Source organism: Oncorhynchus keta, chromosome 25 (assembly GCF_023373465.1).
Source record: "Oncorhynchus keta strain PuntledgeMale-10-30-2019 chromosome 25, Oket_V2, whole genome shotgun sequence".
Taxonomy (NCBI): Eukaryota; Metazoa; Chordata; class Actinopteri; order Salmoniformes; family Salmonidae; genus Oncorhynchus; species Oncorhynchus keta.
In genome coordinates this window covers 1,904,432-1,917,768 of record NC_068445.1, presented here as the reverse complement: position 1 = coordinate 1,917,768, position 13,337 = coordinate 1,904,432, and the positions used below count along the sequence as shown (strand labels likewise).

Sequence of the window (13,337 nt, the reverse complement as noted above, 5' to 3'; positions counted from 1 at the left end):
CAAATATAACCTTATAGTTAGTTCTATGTTCACACGTTATTTTTGTGAAACCATTTCTGAGAGTGTCGTTCCAGTTGAAGTATTCTGTTGTGTGATGGCAACAAAAAATGATATTGTACACTGCCAGTGTGTTAAAACCTTTCTGAGACCGGGGGCAGTATTGAGTAGTTTGGATGAATAAGATGCCCCATGTAAACTGCCTGTTACTCAGGCCCAGAAGCTAGGATATGCATATGCATGGTAGTATTGGATAGAAAACACTAAAGTTTCCAAAACTGTTACAATAATGTCTGTGAGTATAACAGAACTGATATACCAGGCAAAAACCTGAGGAAAATCCATCCAGGAAATGCTATTATTTTGAAATGGCTGTTTTACCATTGAAAGCCTATCCACCATACAAAGACTTATGACCCAGTTCACGATCCCTATGGCTTCCACTACATATGGTCAGTCTTTACGCATTGTTTCAGGCTTTTACTCTGAAAATGAGGGAGAAACACCACTTTCAATGAGAGGACAGTGGAATTTTCCAGAGATGTTTCCTGCTTGTGACCGGGAGTGCGCCGTGACCGGGAGTTGTCTTGTATGTCTTCCATTTCCTAATAATTGCTCCCACAGTTGATTTCTTCAAACCAAGCTGCTTACCTATTGCAGATTCAGTCTTCCCAGCCTGGTGCAGGTCTACAATTTTGTTTCTGGTGTCCTTTGACAGCTCTTTGGTCTTGGCCATAGTGGAGTTTGGAGTGTGACTGTTTGAGGTGTGGACAGGTGTCTTTTATACTGATAACAAGTTCAAACAGGTGCCATTAATATAGGTAACGAGTGGAGGACAGAGGAGCCTTTTAAAGAACAAGTTACAGGTCTGTGAGAGCCAGAAATCTTGCTTGTTTGTAGGTGACCAAATACTTATTTTCCACCATAATTTGCAAATAAATTCATTAAAAATCCTACAATGTGATTTTCTGGATTTTCTTTTCTCATTTTGTCTGTCATAGTTGAATTGTACCTATGATGAAAATTGCAGGCCTCTCTCATCTTTTTAAGTGGGAGAACTTGCACAATTGGTGGCTGACTAAATACTTTTTTGCCCCACTGTATATCTTTAAGCCAATGTATAACACTTGCATGTTTTAGGAATTTTTAGTATGAGATTTCTGTTGTTTGAATTTGGCGCTCTATTCTGGTAAAAATATATATGATAGTAAGAACTTAACTGTCTTTCTGATCCATTGTAGCAGGCATGTGATCCAAAGGGGTCGGCTTATTTCAGGGGAAGTGAGGGCTGCCCTCAGGGCCACCTGCCTTGGGCCCAATGTGGGCAGCCTATGTGGGGCCAATATTTTAGCCAGCATTGGACCTACAATCGTGCCAATGTGGACATGTTTGCTGAGCTCTCTCTCTCTCACACACTTTTGCTCCCTCTCTCTGCGTCGCTGGCTGAATGCACAATCCAACTCCTACCAAAGACGAGTGCAAAGGTGGCTTCAAAAATGTGCTACTGATTCAGATGTGCGGGCAAAGCAATAATTTGCTAAAGTTGTGCTTTGTGCTCTGAATGAATTGGTTTCGTGGTACACTAACTCAGGCTGTGTCTTTCTTTTAGCTTTCAATTTCAAGAAATACACAGTACAACTTTTTCAATTAAATCCTAGTCCTATAGTGTTGAGATATATACTATATATATATACAGTGGAAGTCTGAAGTTTACATACACTTAGGTTGGAGTCATTAAAACTAGTTTTTTAAACACTCCACAAATTACTTGTTAACAAACTATTATTTTGGCAAGTCGGTTAGGACATCTACTTTGTGCATGTGACACAAGTCATTTTTCCAAGAATTGTTTTCAGACAGATTATTTCACTTATTATTCACTGTATCACTATTCCAGTGGGACATACGTTTACATACACTAAGTTGACAGTGCCTTTAAACAGTTTGGAACATTGGAGAAATGTCCTCTGGTCTGATGAAACAAAAATAGAACTGTTTGGCCATAATGTCCATCGTTATGTTTGGAAGAAAAAGGGGGAAAAAGGGGGAGGCTTGCAAGCAGAAGAACACCATCCTAAACATGAAGCACAGGGGTGGCAGTATCATGTTATGGGGGTGCTTTGCTGCAGGAGGGACTGGTGCACTTCACAAAATAGATGGCTTCATGAGGAAGAAAAATGATGTGGATATATTGAAGCAACATCTCAAGACATCAGTTAAAGCTTGGTTGCAAATGGGTCTTCCAAATGGACAATGACCCCAAGCATACTTCCAAAGTTGTGGCAAAATGGCTTAAGGACAACAAAGTCAAGGTACTGGAGTGGCCATCACAAAGACCTGACCTCAATCCCATCGAAAATTTGTGGGCAGAACTGAAAAAGCATGTGCGAGCAAGGAGGCCTACAAACCTGACTCGGTTACACCAGCTCTGTCAGGAGGAATGGGCCAAAATTCACCCAACGTATTGTGGGAAGCTTGCTATCTAACTGAGAGTCTCCTCATTGAAAACATCTGAAGTTCTTCAAAGGTAAATGATTTTATTTGAATGCTTTTCTTGTTTTGTGAAAATGTTGCATGCTGAATGCTACGCTAAATGCTACGCTAGCTATCAATAATCTTACACAAATGCTTGTTTTGCTATGGTTGAAAAGCATATTTTGAAAATCTGAGATGACAGTGTTGTTAACAAAAGGCTAAGCTTGAGAGCTAGCATATTTATTTCATTTCATTTGCGATTTTCATGAATAGTTAACGTTGCGTTATGGTAATGAGCTTGAGGCTGTATTCACGATCCCGGATCCGGGATGGCTAGAATCAAGAAGTTAACGTATGATGTCGTCGATGTGGACAAATTATAGCAATGCCTTAGTTGTCATTGTCATCATTAAACAATTAACGGATTGATTGCACCTCATTATGTGCTGGGCCGATGCGATGGTGTAAGCAACGTAATCCATCGCTCCCAACCAACACCGAGGGACAGAGAAATAGTGCACAGTCAAGACAACTCAACAATCCAGCTGTGGATGACATCATCTGCCAGGGTCTAAAGTTCAGAGGGGGAGAGTTGGCCTGGAGAGGATACCCATGTGGAGGGTGAAGGGAAGGGGGAGGAGGAGGGGAGAGCAGCATGGTGATAATTGTCCAGTGGTGCGCTGGAGAAGGGAGGGAGGGAAGGGACAAGCGACTGACAGAGTTTACTAGGAAGAGGGGACGGGGGACAGGGGGGGGGGGTCTTGGACACATTTTGGGACACATGGATCAAAGAATACCCAGAGATCCCTGTTGCTGCAAACGTCACAAGGTCGGCAGCTAGACTGCTGTTTACAACGGGACTGTGTAGGTGCATCTCAGAGAGAGAGAGAGAGATCAAACAGTGAGGAAGAAAACTGTGTTGCTAATGTGAGTTCTTCACTACCGTTACATTTACAGTCATGAGGGTTGATGTGTGCAGGGTTGATGTTGTCACCCACACCTACATGCATCAGACCACAGTGGAAAACGGTGACCTGAGGGGATGCTAGTCTAGGTCTATACACTCTAGCTGTGAGTCAAAGCTAAAAGTATGTGGTTCATCCACTGAACATTGGTGCTGGCTAATTTGATCTGTGTGTGTGTGTGTGTGTGTGTGTGTGTGTGTGTGTGTGTGTGTGTGTGTGTGTGTGTGTGTGTGTGTGTGTGTGTGTGTGTGTGTGTGTGTGTGTGTGTGTGTGTGTGTGTGTGTGTGCGTGTGCGTGTGCGTGTGCGTGTGTGTGTGTGTGTGTGTGTGTGTGTGTGTGTGTGTGTGTAAAGTGACATAACATCCTCTCATTCAAGGGTATTTCTTTATTTTTACTATTTTCTACATTGTAGAATAATAGTGAAGACATCAAAACTATGAAATAACACATATGGAATCATGTAGTAACCAAAAAAGTGTTGAACAAATTAAAATATATTTTATTGTTGAGATTCTTCAAAATAGCCACCCCTTGCCTTGATGTCAGCTTTGCACACTCTTGACATTCTCTCAACCAGCTTCATGAGGTAGTCACCTGGAATGCATTTAAATTAACAGGTGTGTTATAAGTTCATTTGTGGAATTTATTTCCTTATGAATATGTTTGAGCCAATCAGTTGTGTTGTGACAAGGTAGGGGTGGTACCAAGAAGATAGCCGTATTTGGTCCATATTATGGCAAGAACAGCTCAAATAAGCAAAGAGAACTTTAAGATATTACTTTAAGACATGAAGGTCAACTTTTGAAGTTTATTAAAGTGCAGTCACAAAAACCATCAAGCGCTATGATGAAACTGAATCTCATGAGGACCACCACAGGAAAGGAAGACCCAGAGTTACCTCTGCTGCAGAGGATAAGTTCATTAGTTACCACCCTCAGAAATGTGTTATTTCATAGTTTAATGTCTTCACTATTAGTATACGTAGAATATGACAGTTCAAATTCCTAGGCCCATATTCATAATAGGTCTCAGAGTAAGAATGCTGATCTAGGATCAGTTTAGCCTTTTAGAACATAATAAATAAGATCACATGAACATGAGGTGACCTGATCCTAGATCAGCACTAATACTCTGAGATGCTTGATTACATGTGGTCCCTGGACTCTCTGGGTCAGGCCTGTGGTTGTAACACTACATCAATCAATATTCAGCAGACTGTAACAAGATACTGTTTATGTCTCAGCCTCTCACATATTATATTCGGTCCCTATAGCACGTCATTACCTTAACCATATCCCCCGCACAATACAACAACTTCAAGTGAGTTGTGCATCCATAACAGTAAACCTTGTCTCCCTATTCTAACTATCTTAATCTTTCTTCATCAAGGGAGCTGTTACAATTCATAGCCAATGGTGCCAAACCAAATTCAATTACATTCCTTGATTTATCTGCATTAGCCGTACTACTCTCATGCCCGCCCTCTATGTGTGTGTCTCAAATCACAAGCGTGTGTGTGTGTGTGTGTGCCTGTGTGTGTGTCTGTGCTATATGCCTTTATGCTGATTGAGTGAGGTGTAGGTCTCGGGCTGCCTCCATCAATCCCAGAGTAGCTGCAGCATCTCTTCTGTGCCTAATGCTTTTACTACGCTTCACAACACACCTGCACTACAAAGAGCTCAAAAACAAACCTGGCTACATCGCACCATAAATCTCTCCCCATCACCTTGGAAGAGAAAGGGCTCCCTGTAAATATTAAAGACTAAGACGAGGAAGTATGGAGACTCACATTTGAGGCTCGGATCACAGCCACCTTGAGAATGCGGTTCTGTGTGGCTCAGTTGGTAGAGCATGGTGCTCGCAACTCCAACAGCCTTGGATTCGATTACCGCTGAGGCCACCCGCACGAAAACGTATGCACGCACGGATGTTCTGTTTTACATTTTTTTACATTTTTTTATATAACCTGTATTTAACCAGGAAAAGCCCAATGAGACCCAGAGTCTCTTTTTCGAGGGAGAACTGGCCAAGGCGGCAGTAACAATCAATACATGATATAATTAAAACATACAATTCAACAACATGATCCAGCCTTAAAAAAAAGCATTTGCACTCCTCTGTAACAGTCTCCCATCAATATTCTAATTTCATTCAGTGGCACTAACATATCTAGATGAAGCATGGATAAAAGTGTATGCCAGATGGCATATATTATTATTTTACTACCTTGAGGAGCACGGCTGCTCACCAGGAACTAACCGTCGCCCCCTTCCCAAAGAGTCATATTTAGAATCCGACCGTTTGTTTTATGTTATTTTATGTATGTCTTCAATTGTAAGTATGTTGCGATTTTAAATGTTCTGTAAGTATGTTTGCGATTTTAAAATGTAATAAGGTAATAAATCCTTTGATTTCAACAGATCGTGTATGTTTAGCATGTTTGTAATATTCACCCTACACGTGTCACCAGATGTTTTGATGAACATCATGTTTCTCTTTTGAGATATGTTCTCTGTCAACATGGACTGAGATGCTTACAACAATTATAGGATGGGATGAACTTTAATCTACCACCGTATACATAATAAACACTTTACATTACTTGCAAGTATGTTTATATTTGTTAGACTTCATCAAATATCAAGCTATACAAAAGAGCAGACAGCAGCTATCTTTGATCCATTCAAATAATTATGGAAATATTATCCAAATAATAAAGAGAGGGCTTAAAATCGATATATTTTCTGCCTAATATGTTCATATAAGCACACAGTAGTCGTAGTGGACAAACTCGATCGGTAGTGATACATGTACAGCAGTAGCTCTGACTTTCAAAATCCACAGGAATTCCTGTTCTGGAAAGGGGGCTAGAGATTGGTCAAAAGTAGGGCCAATGCTAAACGAATTGGAAGGATCCTTTGAATTCCTACGGTGGTAAAAGAGACTCTGGCTACGCACTGCTTTCATCCAGGGGCCATAAGGAGCCCAATAGAACTCTGGTCAAAAGTATAGCGAATAGGGTACCAATTTGGGATGCAAACGTTGTGCTTCCTCTCCGCTTCCCCACCATCAACAACATTGGGCCTCCGGTGTAGCTATGTTATCTGCACATGGTCTCGGTTCTAGGATCTCGAAGGGTGTCCAACAGCGCCTCCGGCATTCAACTGGGTGTTCACCTGCGTGTTCTTAATGAGAAACCGTCAGCTTACGTGTCGTCGAAATGAAGAGTTCTCAATACACAAGCAGGGGAACAAGGCAGTGTTGATTTCACCTTTTCCCCCAGATGAGAGTCAGTATCTGCAGCCAGCGTCGTAGCCAAATTTACAATCCATTTACTGGGAAATGTTCTATATATGCTGTCCAACCAGATTAAGTCTTGAGCCCAGTAGGACAGAGGATAAGGTTCCTGATTCGATAACCCCTACAGTTACCATCCAATCACCGGGTTCATGCAAATCTGGGAATTGTATCTCTTTTTTTTTGTTCCACAGATCCCGTTTATTTGGCATGATAATTCAACAAGGAGTTGGCAAAACAGGAGTAACAGACTGGAACCCAGGCTAGATAGGCTGATATGAGCGACAGCTCTGGGAACTCTTGAATCCCCCTGCATACAGACAAACTCCCCCAGTGTTCAGTCTTCCGACTGCACCAACTAGACCTGAAAATAGAGGAAAGTGGGCAACCCAATTCAATTTACACATACACACTCTATTGTCCTCAAAGCCGTTTTTCAGAAGACAAAGCGATGTATGAGAGAACACTGTTACATCTCAAAGAGCTCGGGCTTAGAGACTGGTATGGTTAATACCTGGCAGGCCCATCTTCTGATTCGCTGGTCAGAACCATGTTGGGGCTTAAGGATGGTGAGTGGGCTTGGCAGCCGCAGAGCTTCATTATAGCACTACACTACACCACAGTGCAACTAGCAGTGAGACCCAAAATGCCTCCATTGGCTGGTCTGCTGGGAGCCACACGCCATCCCTGATACTTTTAACATGCTGCAGTGAATTATGGGACATGGGATCCATAGGGACATACACAGGGAGTGGAGACAATGCCAGACACAGGACAGACTCACACACACCCATACACATCCAGTGATGAACATAATCTCTGTCTGCCTGACCCTTTCTCTCATGCACAAACACATACAAAGGCTCTCTCTCTTTCTCTCACATACATACAGTACACAAACAATCCAGTATAATGAAGGTTGATGGGGATGGTGGGAAACATTTACTATGTCCATGCATTACCTATGGGCCTCCTGAATGCAGGGTTGCAGAGTTCAGGCCTCTATCCATTAGCTTGCTAATGTCTGCCATGCTGCGAGTCTACCAGATCTCCAACCCATATCTTCATACATCATTGAATGCCTCCCTATGGACGTCAATGACAGTACCCCCCCCCCATTCCCCACTCCATACTCTCTGAACACCACTTCCCATCATACCTGGGTTCACATACTATTCAAAATATTTTACATCTTTGAACGTTCGCTTTAGCCTGCCAGGAGTGCCAAGTGGTCGTGGTTTTCACTTTTGGGACCGTTCTATTGGTTTCTTTGCAAAAGGCGAATTCCTTAAAGCCCAGATCTAGTATTTGATATGATTTCAAACAGCTTTGCCCCACTTCCCCTAACACGGCCGCCCATGAGAACTTACCGTATTCCTGGTCGTAGAAGATGATGAACTTCTGCCAGCTGTACTCGCTGACCACTTGGAGGATGACGTCATTGAGGTAGACGGGTGGGCGCACGAAGAGGGTATAGTCATCCTGGCGGGTGCGGGTGGTGATGAGGGGGCAGCTGGAGCGAGGCGTCCCGGCAGTGGCACGCTGGATGAAGAGGTGCGGGATGTGCATCGCGTCCGCCAGAGACTGAAGGGAGCCCGCCGACATACAGCCGATAGAGCTGACCAGCGCCAGGATCCCCCTGTTCATCAACTCACAGGCTGCACAGAGGGTGAGAGAAGGAGGGGGACAGGGAGGGAGGGAAAGGGAGAAGGGGATAGAGAGAGAGAGAGAGAGAGAGAAAAATAGTTATTTAAAGTTTTCAAGCTGAGGAAAAGAGGACATACAGTAATGACATACATTACCATTCTGGGTAAGGAAAGTTCATACGTGTATTACGGTGTAATAAAGTTGTTGTAATATGGTTGTTGGCTATAATCAGGAGCCAGTAGCAAAAGCAAGGGCTCATGCAATTGGTATCATAAGTATTAAAGTGGGATTGAAATATATCTAATTGGGATGTTTTTTTGTCATTGAGCTACACAAAGTGAAAATTGAAAAGAACATTTGAGTTTTAACAAATAGATTTTTACAAATGTATACAATTAAATAACGAATATATAGTTGTTGCATAAGTATTCATCCCCTTTGTTGGGGCGAGCATACATTTGTTCAGGATTCAAATTTGGCATAACAAATTAAATAATAAGCTACATGGACTCATTCCATGTGAATTAATGATTTTTGAATGACTACCCCTGCCTCTGTCCCACACACACACACACACACACACACACACACACACACACACACACACACACACACACACACACACACACACACACACACGCACACGCACGCGCACACACACGCGCACACACACGCGCACGCACGCACGCACACAGGTCCCTCAGTCAAGTATTGAATTTCAAGCGCAGATGCAACTTTCAAAAGACCAGGGAGCTTTTTTGAAAGTCTCATAAAGAAGAGCAGTGATTTGTAAATGTGTAACAATAACAAAATGTACACATCGAATATCTCTTTAAGCAACGTACAGTTAATAAATGTGCTGTGGATGATGTGTTAAACCACCCAGACGCATCAATGATACAGCCGTCCTTCTGAACAGAGCTGCAGGACAGGAAGGAAACTGCTCAGGGATGTTAGTGGATTTTAAAACAGCTACAAAGTTCAATGGTAATAATGGGAGAAACTGAGGATGGCTCAATAACATTGTTTGCAGAAAGGCACTAAAGTAATACTGAAGAAAAAAAATTCAAACTAAAACCTAAGCCTTTTGTGGCAAATCCATCATATAGTAGCTGTCTCCTTATTTTCAAGCATGGTGGTGGCTGCATCATGTTATATGCGTGACATCTGCAAAGACTGGGGACTGGAGTGTTTCAGGAGAAAAAGAAAGGGGATGGAGCTAAACACAGGCAAAATCCGAGATGAAAACCTGCTTCAGTCTGCTTTACACCAGACCCTGGGAGAGGGTTTCACCTTTCAGCAGGACAGTAAGCTCCACCACAGGGCCAAATCTACACTGGAGTTGCTCACCAAGAAGACAGTGAATTTTTTACAAGTTACAGTTTTGAAGTAAATCTGCTTCAAAATCGCTGTCTAGCCATGCTCCCCAACACATTGACAGTGCAAGAAGAATTTAAAATAGTAATGGGTAAATATTGTGCAATGCAGGTGTACAAAGCTCTTAGAGACTTACACAAGAAGACTCAACAGACAAGCAAAGCTGTAATCAAATCAAATTGTATTTGTCGCATGCTCCGAATACAATAGGGTGTAGCCCTTAACCAACAATGCGGTTCAAGAAAGAGTTCATAAAATATTTACTAAATTAACTAAAGTAAAAATATTAAAATAAAAATGAAAAGTAACAATAAAATAATGTGGCTATATACAGGGCTACCGGTCAATGTGCGGGGGTACATGTTAGGCAAGTTATTTTGCGCATGTAGGTATGGATAAAGTGACTATGCATTGATAATAAACAGCGAGTAGCAGCATTGTAAAAACACAAAGGGGGGCGTGTCAATGTAAATATTCCGGGTGGCCGTTTGACGAATTGTTCCTAGACTTGGTGCTCCGGTACCGCTTGCCATGTGGTAGCAGAGAGAACAGTCTATGACTTGGGTGACTGGAATCTTTTACAATTTTTTGGGGCCCTCCTTCTGACACCGCCTAGGATATAGGTCCTGGATGGTAGGAAGTTTGGCCCCAGTGACGTACTGGTCCGTAAACACCACCCTCTGTAGCGCCTTACGGTCAGATGCCGAGCAGTTGCCATACCAGGCGGTGAAGCAACTGGTCAGGATGATCATGATGGCGTAGCTGTAGAACTTTTTGAGGATCTGGGGACCCATGCCAAATATTATAAAATCTCCTGAGGGGGAAAAGGTTTTGACGTGCCTTTTGTCCAGGTGGGAAAGGGCAGTGTGGAGTGAGATTGAGATTGCGTAATCTGTGGATCTGTTGGGGCGGTATGCGAATTGGGTCTAGGGTTTCTAGGATAATGGTGTTGATGTGAGCCATGACCAGCCTTTCAAATTACTTCACGGCTACCGACGTGAGTTCTCCAGGCTGGTAATGATTTAGGCAGGTTACCTTTGCTTCTTTGGGCACAGGGACTATGGCGGTCTGCTTGAAGCATGTAGGTATTACAGACTTGGTCAGGGATAGGTTGAAAATGTCAGTGAAGACACTTGCCAGTTGGTCCGCGCATGCTTTGAGTACACGTTCTGGTAATCCATCTGGCCCTGCGGCTTTGTGAATGTTGACCTGTTTAAAGGTCTTGCTCACACCGAGAGCGTGATCACACAGTCGTCCGGAAAAGCTGGTGCTCTCATGCATGCTTCAGTGTTGCTTGCCTCGAAGCGAGCATGAAAGGCATTTAGCTCGTCTGGTAGGCTTGCATTACTGTGCAGATTGCACATGGGTTTTCCTTTGTAGTCTGTAATGGTTTTCAAGACCTGCCACAACCAACGAGCGTCAGAGTCGGTGAAGTAGGATTCAATCATAGATGCTTTTCCTGTTTGATTGTTCATTTGAGGGTGTAGAGGGATTTCTTGTAAGTGTCCGGATTAATGTCACGCTCTTTGAAAGCGACAGCTCTAGCCTTTAGCTCGGTGAGGATATTCCCTGTAATTCATGGCTTCTGGTTGGGATATGTACGTACGGTGATGAAGCTGGTGACTGAGGTGGTATACTCCTCAATGCTCAAAGTTTTTTCCCTCTGGTTGCACATGTGACATGCTGGTAGAAATTTGGTAAAATGGATTTAAGTTTGCCTGCATTAAAGTCCCCGGCCGCTAGGAGCGCCACTTCTGGATCAGCATTTTCTTGTTTGCTTATGGCCTTATACAGCTCGTTGAGTGCGGTCTTAGTGCCAGTAATTGCTGTTCAGATGCTCTTTTCGATCATAGGAGACGGTAGCAGCAACATTATGTACAAAATAAGTTCAAACATGCGTTTTAAACATGTCAGGGGGTGAATATTGATCTAATCAAGGTATATTCGTGTAATATTTTTCATTGATACAATAAAAAAATAATCTTTCACTTTGGCATTACAGAGTATTTTAAGTAATTTACCAAAAATATGGGGGGATACTTATGATAGGCACTGTATTTACTGTATGTCTTCTTTAATCATTTTAATTACCATACTGAAACGGTGTGAATAATCATTCCTTCCACTTAATTTAGATATTCCTTCAAAAGCAATATTTTTAGACTGTGTGAATACTGTGGCAATGACATACAACCAGGCAATGAATTACTATAACACCGACTAGCACAACCGGAGTACCTACGTACGATGTTGGTACAGTATGTATGCACATACCCACAGAGACACACAAACACAAATGGGTACGTCGGACACACACACAAATACAATCAAACATTCACCCACCCAAAAAAACACACAATGAAAAACACCCCCTCCCACCTGTTCACACACACGATCGAACACAGACACATAATCAAGCATATGTGACAACACCAGTGTCTAAGGGCATCATCAGAGCCTCATCTCATCACAAAGGAAGACAACCACGTGGTGTGCATACTTGGCTGGATCAGGCTATTTTAAAAGCGGACCTCCGGGGCTGTGTACCCTGGCCAACACCCCCCTACACCCACGCCCCCACTGTCTGCCCCCTCGTGCCTTGCACTGGCTCACACCGCTGGATTTCTTGTCACAAAGTTGGGAAGGTGAAACATGGAGTGGCAAGCAGAGCTGTGATGCAGAGTCATTTGCCAGAGTAATGTAAGTGTCAAGTAAGGGCATGTTGGAATAGAGGAGGCAGGAACAATGCTGCTGAGAAAGGCATAATGAAAACAGGAGTAAGGAGAAGAGAGAGAGAGAGAGAGAGAGAGAGAGAGAGAGAGAGAGAGAGAGAGAGAGAGAGAGAGAGAGAGAGAGAGAGAACAAAAACTCCAAACAGCAGCTCTGCCAATGGGAGAGCAGTGGTGCCACAAGAGTTTACTGGGCTCTTCAATATCATCACTACCACTACAACACACACACACACCAGATATGAACACACACATCTCCCTCTCTCTACTCCTGTCACTCTCTTTCTCTCTATAGTTCCCTCTCTAATTCTCTCTCTACTCCTGTCTCTCTCTCTTCCTCTCTCTCTAATTCTCTCTCTACTCCTGTCTCTCTCTAATTCCCTCTCTTCCTCTCTCAATTCTCTCTCTACTCCTGTCTCTCTCTCTAGTTCCCTCTTCCTCTCTCTCTAATTCTCTTTCTATTCCTGTCTCTCTAGTTCCCTCTCTAATTCTCTTTCTATTCTTGTCTCTCTAGTTCCCTCTCTTCCTCTCTCTCTACTCCTGTCTCTCTCTCTAGTTCCCTCTTCCTCTCTCTCTAATTCTCTCTACTCCTGTCTCTCTCTAATTCCCTCTCTTCCTCTCTCTCTAATTCTCTCTCTACTCCTTTCTCTCTCTCTCTAGTTCCCTCTCTCTCTAATTCTCTCTCTACTCCTGTCTCTCTCTCTAGTTCCATATCTTCCTCTCTCTAATTCTCTCTACTCCTGTCTCTCTCTAATTCCCTCTCTTCCCCTCTCTCTAATTCTCTCTCTACTCCTTTCTCTCTCTCTCTAGTTCCCTCTCTCTCTAATTCTCTCTCTACTCCTGTCTCTCT

The 13,337-nt window shown here is 43.0% G+C and overlaps 1 protein-coding gene across 5 annotated transcripts in view; it reads right to left on the bottom strand.

The window, feature by feature from the left end:
• The window catches only part of LOC118358000 (glutamate receptor ionotropic, delta-2), a 543,733-nt gene that overhangs the window by 212,851 nt on the left and 317,545 nt on the right, over positions 1–13,337 (bottom strand). For all 5 annotated transcript variants that reach the window (XR_004820395.1, XR_004820396.1, XM_035735345.2 and 2 more), the window contains one exon: positions 8,105–8,392. Coding sequence is in view for 3 of the 5 variants with exons in the window: in XM_035735345.2 (XP_035591238.1) it covers positions 8,105–8,392 (288 nt within the window). In the remaining 2 variants the exon portion in view is untranslated. The remainder of the gene's footprint in view (positions 1–8,104; positions 8,393–13,337) is intronic.